This window comes from Oryctolagus cuniculus, chromosome 5, assembly GCF_964237555.1.
Source record: "Oryctolagus cuniculus chromosome 5, mOryCun1.1, whole genome shotgun sequence".
Classification (NCBI taxonomy): Eukaryota; Metazoa; Chordata; class Mammalia; order Lagomorpha; family Leporidae; genus Oryctolagus; species Oryctolagus cuniculus.
Genome location: NC_091436.1, coordinates 7522550 through 7537402, shown reverse-complemented (window position 1 = coordinate 7537402; position 14853 = coordinate 7522550). Strand labels below are relative to the sequence as shown.

Here is a 14853-nt window from a genome sequence, read left to right as displayed (position 1 = left end):
TGGGACAGAGAGAGGAGGGGACCCTCAGATGCCAGCAGCGCCCCCGCCACTCCTTCCCCGAGTACCTGCACGGGACGTGTGGAGAGGACAGGAGTGCCCGCCCTCGGAGCTGACGTGGGGCAGGAGTCTGGTCTCTGAGCCCCGGCTCCTGCTCTGTCTAAAGGGGCAGCCATGCCTTCCAGGAGAGGTTGCTGGGAGAAAGGCCCAGGCCAGGCCCTGGAGAACTGGAGGGACCTGACCCATGGTGAGGTGCTCCATCACCCCCTCTTTCCTGCCTCGGGATCTGTGACTGCTATGGCTACCGGGGTGGCCAGAGAGGCGACCAGGTTCATTGTGGCCTCGCTCATGGGAGCAGCTTCTCCGTAGGTCCCCCCAACTTGGAACCAAACAGCTGAACCCCCAGAGCGCTGAGGTCCCCAGGTGGCTGGCAGAAAACCCACTCCAGGCCCAGCATCCGGCTCAGTGCCACGCACAGGCGAGACTGATGTGTCTCTCCCCTAAGTCTCTGATGCAATGGGACCCCCAGTTCAGACACGAAGCGGGGTTCAGCCTCTGGTTGCCCCGGGAGCAGGGCAGGTGACGTGAGGGAGGGAAGCAGGAGGACCCAGGTTGCCGAAGGGGAGCTGGGGGTGGAGACTGGCACCCCAACAGTGCAGGCTCTGAGGCTGAGCCCTAGGGAGCAAGTTGGAGCCACCAGCCACAGGCCACCAATCCAACACCTGTGGGAACATCACGGGGCCAGCAGTGGCCGCACCTGCCGGCACAGCCATCTGTGTGCCACAGAGTCAGCCCCAGCTGGCAACCCTGAACTGGCCTAGAAACGTCCCAGTTTGCTAAGGAGTCAAGTTCTCTGGAAAAAGCCAAGACCTGAGATGCGCGGCTTTGCCCTCTAACTTGGCTGGAGAAGTCTCAGTGTGCTGCCCGCCCGTTCTGTCCCAGTCCGGGAATAGTGAGCACCACACTGCTCTTCTGACCTCTCAGAATCCTCGTTAACCCACTACCGGACAGTCCCGGAGAGGCCTCTGGCCTTGGCACAGACGTCACTCACTGTGGCCACTCCAGTCAAGCAATCATGGGACAATCGACAGGGCCAAGACAGGGAGGGGTAACAGGGGAGTGAATTTAAACCTGGGAGCAGTGACTGGACGGAGTGTGTGGACATGCACCTGAGGGCTCATTCGCCTCCATGCAGAATTGGTGGTGGCCAGTCCCTTCCCACGTGGTATTATGTGGGCAGGCACTGAGGGCATGGCTTCCATCTCGTGGCCAGGACACACATGCCGATCTGTGCCATTCCCAGGGGTCAGCAGGTCAGCTTCTCATCAACTCTGAAGATTTGCTTTCTCTGCTTTGTCCAGAAAACACGCCCCTCCCTTCTCACTAGTGACGCAACTGCGGGGGGAACTCCTGCCGACCCTGGGGGCGGGGTCCCGTCCCCAGCAATAGCAGGTGCGTGTGTTAACTCGGTTCCCCTTACTGCATAGCACCAACGGACTTCAGAACACCCGTGGAAAATGGAACTGAGAGATGTTAATTCTCATGCAAAAAACATGCAACTCCATGTAGAACTGTTTAATGATGAACTTCCTGGAGACGCCTCGTAAAGTCTGCCCGCGCGGGAAGGACGATTCAGGGGGCTTCTGGCTTCATTCTGTGTGTTGTCATCATGCAGCATGGTCCAGGTGGCCCGGGAGATGTGGTCACAGAGAGACGGGGAGCTGCCGTGTTCCCAGGAAGAGGCTTCGGCCCACAGGCCCCAAGGACGGGCAGATTCCCTGCGGGAGTGGACATCACGGACACAGGGGCCGGTGCACCTGCGGGGCTTCTCCCACTGCGCAGCTCAGCTTGAAGTGCAGGCAGAGGAAACACTCGGACTGCAGAATGCAAAGTTACGCCCTGTCCAGTCCACAAAGGTGGTCCTGGGGTGACAGGTGCATCCTGGGAGCTGCCATGGCCCCGAAGGCGGCTGTGGGACGGCGCGACATCTCCAAGCCCACGGGCGGCCCCTGCATGCCGCCAAGCCGGAAGTGCAAGCATGCCTCATGAAGAAGTGTGTTCAACCTGACTCAGGGGGGGCAGATCTGTGGGTTTCTCTGTGTCACATCCACACTCGGACTGAAGACAGGGCCCGCACAGCCCAGGTGCAAGGCTGCCCTGAACTCCCAGGTCGGGGTCGGCGGGCTCGCCTCTGCACAAAGTCATTTGCCAGAAGAGCTGCTGAGCACAGTGGCCCAGGAAATCCCAGGAGCGCCTCAGAAAGCAGCGTGACACCGGGACAGGTCCGGGGAGCAGGCTGTCCCAGGGGGCCCACTCCCACTCCACCCTGCAAGGGAGAGGCCAGCTTCATGGGCTCCCGGGCGGCGGCTGCGGCCCCATGGTGCCTGGCTGAGCTGCAGACTGTCCCATCACTCTGAGCCCAGGTCTCCCATGTGTAGCATAAGGGCCGCCATGCTCATCTGCAGAGAGCAAACCGTCCCCAGAGGCCGCGCCTGAGCGCAGGAGGGGAAAGCCGCTCCCCAGGCGGGGGCTCGGGGGCCTCGTTACCACCTGTTTGCTGGTGTGGCTCCTCAGGGAAGGGTTCGTTCCAGAAGCCTTTGGAGCGCTTTTCTTTTGGCTGAAAATGCATTTTTTAATACCAGCCCTGTGATGGAGCCAGAGAACAGAGCAAGGAAGACGCTGCCCGCTGCGTGCAAGCCGGGGGAGGAATTCACTCGGCGTTTGGCTGTGGGGGCCACAGCACCTCACTGACCCGGAATCTCGTGGGCCAAAAGCTTCCGGCTCCTGCATCAGACACCGCCTGCCCTGGGAGCAGCTTCCCGGAGGACACGGCGGATGGAAGAGCGTCAGGACCGTGCGTCCGCGAACTGCGTGTCTCTGGGGCTGAGGGTTGGACCCACGTCCTGGCAGGTGCTCAGGAGCAGGGCCGAGCCTGGCCAGGGCTCAGGGGGGCCTCTCAGGCTTCCCTCCAAGGCCAGAGGCAGTGGACACCGCCCAGGAATGCGCGGCCAGGACCTGGTAGCTGCGGCACCCACACTAGTGTCAGGGTTTCTGTGAAGCCCCCTTAGGAACCAGCCTTGCCGCAACCTCCTCCCTGTTAGGGAGTGAACCCTCCAGGATCACGCCCAGCGGGCTGTGCGGTGTCAGGCTGCCACGCCCGGTGGGCCGGAGGCCACAGAACACTGACCTTCTCCTGGTAGAGCTTGTGGAGCCAGGCCGAGCACTGGTCCTCGTCTTCCGGGATCTCTGCCATGGGGATCCGCCTGCAACACAGAGCGGCTGGCAATGAGGCGGTGCCGGCGCCCCGCGCACACCCACCTGCACAGCACCGGTGCTCGCCACACTGCCGCGTGGGGGCCGAGCGTAACAGGGTGGACAGGACGAGGCCAGCGTGGGTGACACAGCGCTCCCCATCTCCCCACCCCCCTCCCGAGGGGCCCCCAGCTTCCACGCGGGACCCATGCTGAGGGGGGACCTGCTAGGAATCACCTGGGCAGGTAACAAGTTTGCAGCGACAGCAGAGCCTCGGCCAGCACTGAGGCTGGCCTTCTGCCACATGTGGGGCGTGTACAGGGACCCCTGCAGCCCTCTGTCCCCCCATGCGGTGTCACACAGCCCGCCCTGGGCAAAGGCAGGAGCCCCCATGCCTGGCTTCCCTTTGTCCCCAGGCTGCTGGCTCCGGACGTCCAGGAACGTTCATCCCATCACAGCGCCATGGTCTGTGACAAGGAGCACCAGGACCTCATCTCGGGGGCCACGCTGGGTCCCTGCGCCAGGACGCTGGCCTCGCCTTCAGGGCCAGCAGGCACAAAGGTACGACTTTCACACAACAGACCCGCCCCGTGAGCGCCTCTGCCGATGCTTCTCCTCTCGTGACCCCCACCCCCGGGCACTGCCACACGGGGCTCTGCCGTGGGCTGCAGGCCGTGGGCAGCATTGCTCTGCGGGGACAGTGGCCGCCGCGCCGCTCCCGGGAGCCTGTCCGGTGCGGGACTCTGCCTGCGCCTCAGACGTTTGCAGGGAGGGTTTACTGAGAGGCTGGGCCTGGCTTTCACAGTTTGTGCACAGTCAACCTGTTACTCCCACGCGCTTCTGAAGGGCCCGCACACACAGACGAGGTGGGACGTGGGCCGAGCGGCCTGGCCGGGGCCCGGCTTCAGTGGGTGAACTTGGCGGTGTAGTTTCCCCACAGATGAGGGACAAAAAAAGTTCACGGAGAAGGAATCTCAAAGGTTTGCTGTATGCAGATTCTGAAATGCACGCAAAATGCCTGTTGCCAAAAATCTGCGTGGATTTCAAATTGTTTTGTATCAAAGTAACTTTCCTTTCCGTTGTTTTTATGTGAACCTTTTAAATCCCCTAGAATGCTCCAGAGAGAAATGGCACCCGGCTGGGGCTTTCCCCAAATCCCCAGAGCCCAGCCGGCCCCAGGCCAGCTCCTGCCCAGGGCCCAAGGGACTCGGCGGCACAAAGGCACTCTGTCCCGGGCGAGGTCACCTTTGAGAAGGTGGGGGCTGCCCCACCCTCCCAGGCCCGAAACCTGAGCAGTAAGGCAGACTGCCAACTGCATGTCAGACAGCAGGGCGGGGGGCCACGGTGGCTGAGACACCACTGGACTCGGGCGTCCCACAGCGGAGGGCCTGGCTCGGGTCCCAGCGCTGCCACCTGCCAATGCGCCAGAGAGGCAGCGAGTGACGCTCCGGCGAGCTGGGTCCCTGCCACCCCCAGGGAAGACCCAGGGTGGGATCCTGGCTTTGGGGTTGGCACAGCCCAGCCGCGGTTGCAGGCATCTGAAGGGTGGACCGCAGGGTGGCAGAGCTCTGTGTCTGCCTGTCTCTACCTTTCAGATTTAAAGAGACAGCAGTAATGATGATGCTTCTGTTCTGCACGGAGAGCCGGGGCTGTTTCCAGGTAGGAAGCGATGTAACCCAGGCTACGGAAACTCCTCCCAGAGAGGTCTCGCTCTCTCTTTTTTTTTTTTTTTTTAATAGGCAGAGTGGATAGTGAGAGAGAGAGAGAGAGAGAGAAAGGTCTTCCTTTTTGCCGTTGGTTCACTCTCCAATGGCTGCACCGCGCTGATCCGAAGGCAGGAGCCAGGTGCTTCTCCTGTTCTCCCATGGGGTGCAGGGCCCAAGCACTTGGGCCATCCTCCACTGCACTCCCGGGCCACAGCAGAGAGCTGGCCTGGAAGAGGGGCAACCGGGACAGAATCCGGCGCCCCAACCGGGACTAGAACCCGGTGTGCCGGCGCCGGCCACCAGAGAGGTCTCTTATGGGAGTGGTCAGCCGCCAACTGCCCTGTGCTGTAACTTGGCAGCTGTAAGCAAAGAGTTGTAAACTACTTGGCGAGCTGCCCAATGGGCGTCTCAGCCTCCTGCTTAGCCCCAGAGACGGTGACCTCCCCCGACCTGGCAGGCTGGCTGTCCACTGTGGGCCACACCCACAGCCTCTTGCTGCTGGCTCCCACCAGTCATGGGGCCATTCTGCGGTGGATGGACAGATGAAGGGAGTTTCTCACAGATGTGCTTTCTGATTTTCTTTTTGAAGAGTTAGGGAGAGGGAGGGACGGATCTTCCATCCTCTGGTTCACTTGCCAAATGCCCACAAGGGCTGGGACGGGGCCAGGGCGGAGCCAGGAACTCCATCCAGGTCGCCCATTGGGGTGCAGGAGCCCAAGCACTTGGGTCATCTTCCACTGCTTTCCCAGGTGCATTAGCAGGGAGCTGGACTGGAAGTGGGGCAGCCGGGACCTGAACTGGCGCCCATATGGGATGCTGGTATTGCAGGCAGCGGATTTACCCGCTTCGCCACAGCCCCTGTCCTAAGGTCTTGGTTTCACTAACATTGTTAATAGCCTACAACGTAACACGCAGGCAAGGTACCACAGAGATCGTCTCCATCCCCTTGTAGCCACAGCCACTGTCTGTGTGCATTTCTACGCAGCAGGCCCATCTTCCAAGATCATCCCTGCATTCTCCACCTCAAAACCACTGATTGGCCGGCGCCGCGGCTCACTAGGCTAATCCTCCGCCTTGCAGCGCCGGCACACCGGGTTCTAGTCCCGGTCGGGGCGCCGGATTCTGTCCCGGTTGCCCCTCTTCCAGGCCAGCTCTCTGCTGTGGCCAGGGAGTGCAGTGGAGGATGGCCCAAGTGCTTGGGCCCTGCACCCCATGGGAGACCAGGAGAAGCACCTGGCTCCTGCCATCGGATCAGCGCGGTGCGCAGGCTGCAGCGGCCATCGGAGGGTGAACCAATGGCAAAGGAGGACCTTTCTCTCTGTCTCTCTCACTGTCCACTCTGCCTGTCAAAAAATAAATAAATAAATAAATAAAAAATAAAAAAAAAAAACACTGATTATAAAATGCTGTTGTCCTTGATCCAGTCCGAGCTCTGTGATAAGAATGAGCTGGTGCCAGAGGGTCAGGACGCAGCTGGGAGGAAAGCAGGCTGTGCCAGGCCGTCTCCGAGCCCACAACGCCACCACGGACCGTAACAGGGCGCAAGCAGGCACAGGTGGCTCGGGAAGACGGTCTCCAGGTCACCTGTGGGTTCTTTCCTCTGAGTGGGCGGTGTCTTTTCCGGAAGGGAACGGAGCCGACTCACCTCACGTAGAAATCTGCGTGATATTTCTTTCCATTTAGGACTCCCAGCAGGGTTGGGTTCTCGTTATTTCTGAAATTGAGTGTACAGTCATATACAGCTGAAACTACAAAAATAAAACAAACACAAAGCAGTATATAGCGTGTGAACCCACTTCTGTTTAGCAGACACACATTGGAAGACAACGATCAAATCACACGCTGGGTATCTGTGTGTGGCAGGGTGCAGGGCCCTTGTCCAGGGTCCAGGTGCTCCACACGGAACACCTGCTGTCTGTTACCAGAAACCCCCACCGCAGCTCGGTTATGGAGAATGGCCCTTAGAGGGTCTGGCCGCAGTGCTGGCAGGGGCGGAGCCGGATGCACGAGGAAAATGACTTGCAACTTAGTAACATGCAGAACATTGCCCTCTCAGGGCAGCCAAGCCGGCAGGTGCACAACCGGTGCCGGCAGTAAGAGTAGTTCAAGGCACGCTCCCCAGGAACGTGGCCACGTACAAATGGTGTAGCTATTCCAGTATTTCTGTTCCCTAAGGACTGGAAACTCCTCGGGGGACCGAGTTATGTTGCAATCTTCGTGGTTCTGCTCGGCAGTAAGACCACCTGTCAGCGGTACTCAGGGACCCAGGGCCTGGCTCACGCACCAAGGACAGAAAAACGTGTGATACCGAGTGTGGGGAGGCCCTGGTAGGAACCAGTGGCCGCTGCGTCCAGGAGTGCAGGGAGTTTGGGGGCTCCCAAGTGCCAGTCCAGAGCCACCTGTTCCTGGTGAGGGGCCTTTTCTGGTACAACCTCAGCCCTCTTGACCCAGTGACGGGAGAGTGGGCAATGCAGGAGGGGCTGTGACCACTGGGCACAGACTCGGGGCTGGCCAGCGCCCCAGCCTCCAGGAGGCCCGGGCAGAGGAGGAGCTGGGAGGGCGGCCCTGCCATGGCCATGGGTGCTGCAGGCCCAGGAAGCCACCGAGACTCCAGAAGCCACTTCCTCTCCTCGCTGGCAGGGAACTGGCCGCCGAGGTGTGGCAGGGACGGAGGGGCTGTGTGTGGGGGGGGGGGGGGGGCGGGGCGGTGGCAGGGTGCTGCTCCAGGGGACAGCAGTCAGGAAGCAGCGTGGGGAGAGTGCGGGTGACAAGACACCCGCTGGGGCTGTGCTGCCGCACAGGGGTGGAGCCGCTGCTCTCGACACCTGCTTCCCACGTGGGTGTGCCAGCCCAGGTCCCCGCTGCTCCACTTCCAATCCAGCTCCCTGCTAACACGCCCGAGAGGGCCCAAGTCCCAGCACCACTGCCACCCATGCGGGTGACTCGGACGAAGTTCCTGGCTCCTGGCTCCTGGCTCAGCCTGGGCTGCTGCGGTCACCTGGGGAGTGAACCAGCAGATGGAAGGACCCCCCCAACCCCCCGCAATCTTTCAGGTAAACTCTAAGGGAAGCAGCAGCAGCCAGCTGAGCATCCTGGTTGGACCCCGCAGCCCGCACTGGAGCAGGGCCGGGCTCTTCAGTGGTGCGCAGTGCAAATCATGCCAGGGCCAGGCCAGGAGTGCTGACCTGGGTCATGAGCCACAGCTGGGCGGCTCCACAAGTCGACAGGGCACTTGGCACTTCTCGGAGGCCCACTAGAGGTCCAAGGCCAAGTGGGGCTGGGGTCCCTGGCGATCCTGCCATAAGGTGGACATCGCCACACAGGGTGGCTCACGTGGGGCAACCCCTGCACCCCAATATAGCCCCTGGGAGTCTGGGTGCCATCCTGGCATAAAGCCCGGGTTGCCAGCAGGGCAGGACCAGAAACCACAGATGCCCAGGCTCTGGCCATGAGCCCGGCCCTCCCTCGGCTGGCCTGGTGCACAGGGCACATCCCTGGGCTGTCCTCAGGTTTGGAGCTGTGTGCAGGCCTCGGCCACCAGGTGGCACCAGGGAGGGGGCTGTAAGGGAGCATCAAGCCTGGGGTTTTCTAACCCAAGGCGAAAGGCCAGACGCAGATGGGATTCTGTCTTCCTCATCTTACAGTGGTGGGCAAGGGCTTACATCTTACAGGCAAGGGCTCCTCATCTGCAGGCAGCTGACGGGCAATCGACGCCAAACAAAAACCCCAAACCTCAAAACAAACCCAAGGGGCGACCTGGGGTCTGCCAGGTGAGCCCAGGTGAGCATGCAGTGAGCCTGCAGTACCAGCACCGAGCAGCAGAGGGCGGTGTGCGCTCAGACACCAGGCGGCAGTGCCAACCAGGAGTGCCAGGTGGGCTCTGAAGCCCCTGAAACCAATGCACGGCCACTCCAGTTTGTGGCCAGGTAGGCAGCACTGCCGGGGAATGCTCTGATGATCAGAGGGCACTGGGCCTGCTTTCCTGCTGGAGCGAGGGCCTGCGGACACTGTGTTCGCTTACCTACGTCTCTCAGACACCTCACGGTCACGGCGAAGCCCTTGGTGCGGGGCAGCAGGTGATGCTTGAGGCTGGGCAGCCCCTTGGCCCGGGCCACCTGCATGCTGATCTGGTGCTTCTTCTCCGTGAACCGCGTGCCCTCACAGTGGATCAGGAACTGCAAGGGAGGGCACAGTCACCGGGGGCCAGGGCCACGCCCGGCCTCCCACCACAGCATGCAGCCATGCATGGCTATAGTCACACACACAGGGCCTCGGTCACACACACACCACGCAGAGCCATGCACAGCTACAGTCACACACACACACACACACACACATAGCCTCACACATCACACAGACCCATGCATGGCTATACTCTCTCTCTCTCTCACACACACACACACACACACACACACAAACAGGGCCATGCACGGCCTCAGTCACACGAGGCTCCCAGCCACAGATGCGCGGTGGCCTCACCACCCTGTGGTCAGTGCCCACCCCACGGCCACGGCAGGCCACTGGACGTCAGGTGCGGCCACCCCACGGCCACAGTGGGCCACAGGACATCAGGTGCGGCCACCCCACGGCCACAGTGGGCCACTGGACGTCAGGTGCGGCCACCCCACGGCCAGTGCGGGCCACAGGACGTCAGGTGCGGCCACCCCACGGCCAGTGCGGGCCACAAGACGTCAGGTGCGGCCACCCCACAGCCATGATGGGCCACAAGACGTCAGGTGCGGCCACCCCACGGCCACGGCGGGCCACAGGACGTCAGGTGCGGCCACCCCCGGCCCACGCACGAGGTACTTCTCAGGGTAGTCACGGAGGTGCAGCAGGCTGGTGGCCACAGTCTTGCGGTCCTGCTCCCACTTGCGCGAGCAGAAGATCATCTCCGTGAAGTACCACATCCAGCCGACGATGGGCACGTACGCCAGCTCCTTCTTGGCCAGCACCTTGGAGTTCTGAAACGGCAGGGCCCAGGGCGTCGGTGAGCCCGGGGGTCGTCTCCCACGGCTGCTGAGCTCAGGGGCGAAGAAGGGGTGTGTTCTCACCAGGGGGGCTTCGGAGGAAAGTTCTGGAACATGGCAAGAGCAAGGCATGGTCCTGGGGCCCTCCCCCCATGTCAGCCAGAGGCCAAGGCCGTCCCACAGCCAGGCGGGGACTTGGGGGAGGCAGCAGGCTCCCAGCGGAGCCCCCCCTGGCCGCGAGGGTTTCTAGGTCACCTCCTCATTTGGGCCCCTGAGCCCCGGCCCCCTCTCGGTGACAGGTGTGCAGCCCTTCCAGGCTGACCTCACTTGGCTCCCAGCCAGCGAGGCAGACGGGGATGGCGCCTGGCCAGGTTCTCAGCCCCAGGCAGGTGAAGGAGCTGGCCACAGTCCCAGACCCGGGGGCGGGGGCGTGCTCTGGCTGTGCCCAGCCGGACAGCTCCCAAGCTGGAAACGGCGTGCGTGGCCGCCACAGCTGGCCCAAGGCTGGCTCTGGGTACGCGCACTTGACCCACTGCAGGCTGGACTGCTGTGGGGACTCTGCTGAGGCCCACGTCCCACTTTGCACCCAGTGGAGTTGGCTCCCGTATCTGCTGCCCAGGAACGCCTCCAAGGCCCTCCCTCCTCCTCCCTCCTCCCCTCCCTTCCCCAAGGCCCTCCCTCCTCCTCCCTCCTCCCCTCCCTTCCCCAAGGCCCTCCCTCCCCTCCCTTCCCCAGGGCCCTCTCTCCTCCCCTCTCCTCCCCTACCTCCTCCCCTCCCTTCCCCAAGGCCCTCCCTCCCCTCCCTCCCCCCCTCCTCTCCCTTCCCCAAGGCCCTCCCTCCCCTCCCTCCTTCCCGCCCTCCCTCCTCCTCTCCCTTCCCCAAGGCCCCCTCTCCTCCTCCCTCCTCCCCTACCTCCTCCTCTCCCTTCCCCAAGGCCCTCCCTCCTCCTCTCCCTTCCTCAGCATCCTCCCTCCTCCCCTCCCTCCTCCTCTCCCTCCTCCTCTCCCTCCCCAAGGCCCTCTCTCCTCCTCTCCCTCCTCCTCTCCCTTCCCCAAGGCTCTCCCTCCCCTCCCTCCTCCTCTCCCTTCCCCAAGGCCCTCTCTCCTCTCTCTCCCTCCCCGCCACGACGGCCGAGGTACAGCCCAGCATGGGAACAATAGGCCACGTGCCCCCTGCACAGGGCCAGGCGCCCCAGCCACCTGCGGCCTTCCTCTGAGAGACGGCAGACTTCCCCAGGCTGAGAGCGCACAGGCCCCTTTCGAAGCTGGGGTTTGTTTTTCAACTGGCCTCTAACTCCCGAGAACCGTGTGAATTCTCTGTCAATTCCAAACCAGCAGGACTAGGCACCCAGCTATACAGACGACCGAGCTCAGACGTGAAGTGACCGTCCCGGAATCCCGTGGCCTGCGGCTCAGAGCCGGGAAGGAGAATTCAGGCCCAGTGTCCGCGTGAGGCTGAAGCCTGGGCCGCCCCCACACCGAGCCACGTTCGTCAGTCTCCTTTTGTCCCTAGGCTGATGTGCCCTGGGTCCTGAGTGCCAGAGCCCTGCCCGTGTCGCCCGCTGGTCACCGGCTCCAGGGCGAGGGGCAAGAGTGGGCAGTAAGATGGCCAGGTCTGTGGAGGGCTGCGTGGGGTGGGGTGGGGGGTCTTGGGGAGGGTTCTGCTCCCTGATAGAGCGTCTTCCTGCCTCCAGCACCTGGCTGTGATGTCAGGGCACAGCAGAGGGGCGGGGCCACAGGGCTGCTGCCCCCGGACAGGATTCACTAAGCTCTGATTCTCCTGGACTCTCCCGGGCCCATCAGAGCGGCCTGCGCAGGTGGCAGCGGCTTGAGAGAGGACATACAAGACAAGACGCCAGTTCCACCAATCCCTTGGAAGGTAAACCTGACGGGATTTACCACGAGGGCAGACGTCCCAACGGATCCACCTGCATACAAGTGCGTCTAGCAGACACAGCATGGGCACAGGCACAGCAGGCCACAAGGGGGCGCAGGTGTGCTACATGTCCCTCAGGACATCAGACCCTACACAGGTCAAAGTTTACTGAACTCTCTGAATGTGTGTGTGTGTGTTTGGGGGGGTGCAGAGCCCCATCTTTCCACAGAGGCCCACTCCGTCCATGGTCAGGATCAACTCATACCAACAGCCAGGCCCAGGAGCCTGGAGGTCAGCTCGGGCAGTCCCCTGGGTGACCCCGGTGCAGGCGTGAGCCACTGAGGGAAGGAGCTGCCTCAGAGAAGCCCCGGGGCGTGGCGGCTGTCACCTCTCCTCTCCCCGCTGGGCTCCCCGGCCTCGGAGAGGGCCCTGCTAGGGACGGCTGCCCACCCTGAGACGTGCACATGACGGGACGGCAGGCGCGCGGGCACCCTGGCCTGTGGTGCACCTGTGACGCCTCCCCTCCTGGAAGCGCCCCTGGGAACCCGCAGAGGTGGCGATCAGGGCTGGGCCGGGCACACAGGCCACGCCAGCGCCCTGCACGGCGAGCAGGGCCACGCTCCCTGGTTCTCAGACCCAGCGCTGCTCCCGCAGGTGCCTCGGTCAGCCGAGGTCACCCAGGTCGTTTATTCCCACCAAATACATAACGGGGCACCTCAAGTGGGATTCAGAAAACAGCAAGACTGAAGGGTCTACACACACTTCTCCTTGACTACAAGCTGTGTCTGTGTGTGTGTGTGTGTGAGTGTCTCTGTGAGGGTCTGTGTCCGTCTGTACCTCTGTGTTAGGGTGTGTGTGTATCTGTATGGGTGAGTATGTATATGCATATGTGTATCTGTGTGTCTATGTACGTATGTGTCTATATGCATGGGTGTGGCTCATGGCTATGTGTGTGTCTGTTACGTTGTCTGTGCCTGTGTATCTGCCTATCTGTATGTCAATGTGTGTGTGTCTTTGGGTGTATGTGTATAATGTGTCTATATGCATGTGTGTGCCTGCATGCCTGTGTGTATATAAGTGTGTGGCTCATGGCTTTGTATGTGTGTGTGTCTGTGTTATGTTGTCTGTGCCTGTGTGTCTATCTGTGTGTGTCTTTGGGTGTTTGTGTACATGAATGTGTCTATATGTGTGCGTGTCTGTAATCTTTGGGCCTATTTGCGTCTGTGTGTATGTTGTCTATGTGTGTGTGTCGCTGGGACTATGTGCCTATGTACAAGTGTGTGTGTGTGTGTGCTCTGTGGGACTATGTGTGTCTTTGCATATGTACAAGTGTGTGTCTGTATGTTGTTTATGTGTGTGTGCCTATCTATGAATGTCTGTGTGTGTGTGTGTGTGTCTCTTTGGGCCTATGTGTGTCTGCATATGAACAACTGTGTGTCTGTATGTTGTCTATGCGTGTGTGCCTGAGTGTCCCTGTGTGTGCCCATCGAAGGTGAGAGACAACATCTGTGCCAGGGAGGGTGAGCGAATGTGAGCCGGCCCTGTGCATGCTGTGGTCTCTCGCTCTCTGCTTCCCAGACGAGGACCGCCAACACTGGCTCCTGTCCTGGTGCCCGGCGCCCTGGAGCAGGAGGTGTCTGCTAAACAGTCGCAAGAAGCAAAGGCCAACCCAAGCCCGAGGCAGGTGGCTGTGAGAAAGAGCAGGTCAGCAGTGGGGCGGGGCAGCATGGCCTGGGGCAGAGCCAAGGGTGTGAAGGGGCTGCAGGCAGCTCCCTGGCAAGCGCCACTCTAAGCCAGCCCGGTGTCACCAGCAGTCAGCGTGGGCAGACCAGTGTCCTTGGCACACCCCACTTGGGACTTCGCTTTCAATACCAAGTGCACGCTGGTGTTTCCAGGACAACGCTCGGGGATGAACGCAGGTGCCGCTGTGCGTCTGGGAGCTGCCTGCTTCGTTCCCCGGCTACCTGCATGTCACCGCTCCCCTGGGTCCCTTCTGTGTGTGTGCCAGATCCCAGCAAGCCTGGCACAGTGGGTGACGTCACGGACAGAAGTCCCTGGCGCTCAGGGCACAGGGGCAGAACCAGCAGCCAGAGCCCCAGAGAACCCTGGGTGGGGCTGGCAGGGGCGGGGCGGGGAGGGCGTTTCCCACACACTCGGGTGATGCCAGCATTGGCAGGGGTGTACACCACCCACCAGAGCCGACAGCACCAGGGCTGCGGCTGTGCCTGTCACGAGAGACCTCCCCCGAGAGCAGTCGGCCAGCAGGTGTGGGTGAAGAAACCGGGGCAGGCAGGCATCTAGCCATGCCTGCCGCTGCCTGACAGTGGGGGGCTCTCCCAGATCCTACCTGCTCTGTCCCGGGTGCTGAAGCAGGTGAGCCCTTCCTGCCACCACCTCCTCACAGCAGTGGATGAAGGGGGACACAGGCCAAGAAAGCAGGGCTCACGGCACCCCACCTGGTGCTGGGCACTGCACCTGGGCTCCCAAACACTTCAAAAGGGGGAAGATCTACTGAGCTTCAGAACACCCCCCCCCCCCCCCAGCCATAAATGCAGGAGCCAGCGTCAGGTGCACAGGGCTGGGACTGAGCCCAGCTGTCTCTGCCTGCACGAGCCGTCTCCCTGCCACCTTAGCAGCTGTCATGGAGCCGCAGGGAGAAACCGACCGACTCGTGCCCGGGGATTCCAGTGCACAGAACACACAGACGTGCCTCCCAGTGTCTCCCCTTTGTTGTTCAGTTGTGGAAACGCGGGAAGCCTACAATCTGAGGGCTGGTTATCACCCAGGGGGCCTGCCGGAAGTAACAGTCCTGCAGCCTTTGCAGACAGATCTGTGTTGTCCTGCAGAGAAATTCCAGCTGGAAAAGTGATCCTCCTATGGTCCAGCTCTGAGACTCGCAGGTTTCACACGTGTGCCATCTCGCTCAGCAAGAACCACGCTTCCCTGCCCCGGGAAACCAGAGCTCTGGCCGCCGGGCCTCAGTGCCCGTGTCGGCTTCTCAGTGAGCTTCCAGAGTTTTCTGACACCTGGGTGGCTGTTTCGCTGGGAGCTG

General features: G+C 61.8%; 1 protein-coding gene across 3 annotated transcripts in view; it reads right to left on the bottom strand.

Annotated features, from left to right (window-relative positions):
* AGPAT4 (1-acylglycerol-3-phosphate O-acyltransferase 4) overlaps nucleotides 1–14853 on the bottom strand; it is a 98643-nt gene that overhangs the window by 1239 nt on the left and 82551 nt on the right. For all 3 annotated transcript variants that reach the window (XM_051855176.2, XM_070074596.1, XM_051855177.2), the window contains 4 exons: nucleotides 9758–9919; nucleotides 8977–9130; nucleotides 6601–6703; nucleotides 3185–3260 (listed from right to left, as the gene is read on the bottom strand). In XM_051855176.2, the coding sequence (XP_051711136.1) occupies nucleotides 3185–3260; nucleotides 6601–6703; nucleotides 8977–9130; nucleotides 9758–9919 (495 nt within the window). The remainder of the gene's footprint in view (nucleotides 1–3184; nucleotides 3261–6600; nucleotides 6704–8976; nucleotides 9131–9757; nucleotides 9920–14853) is intronic.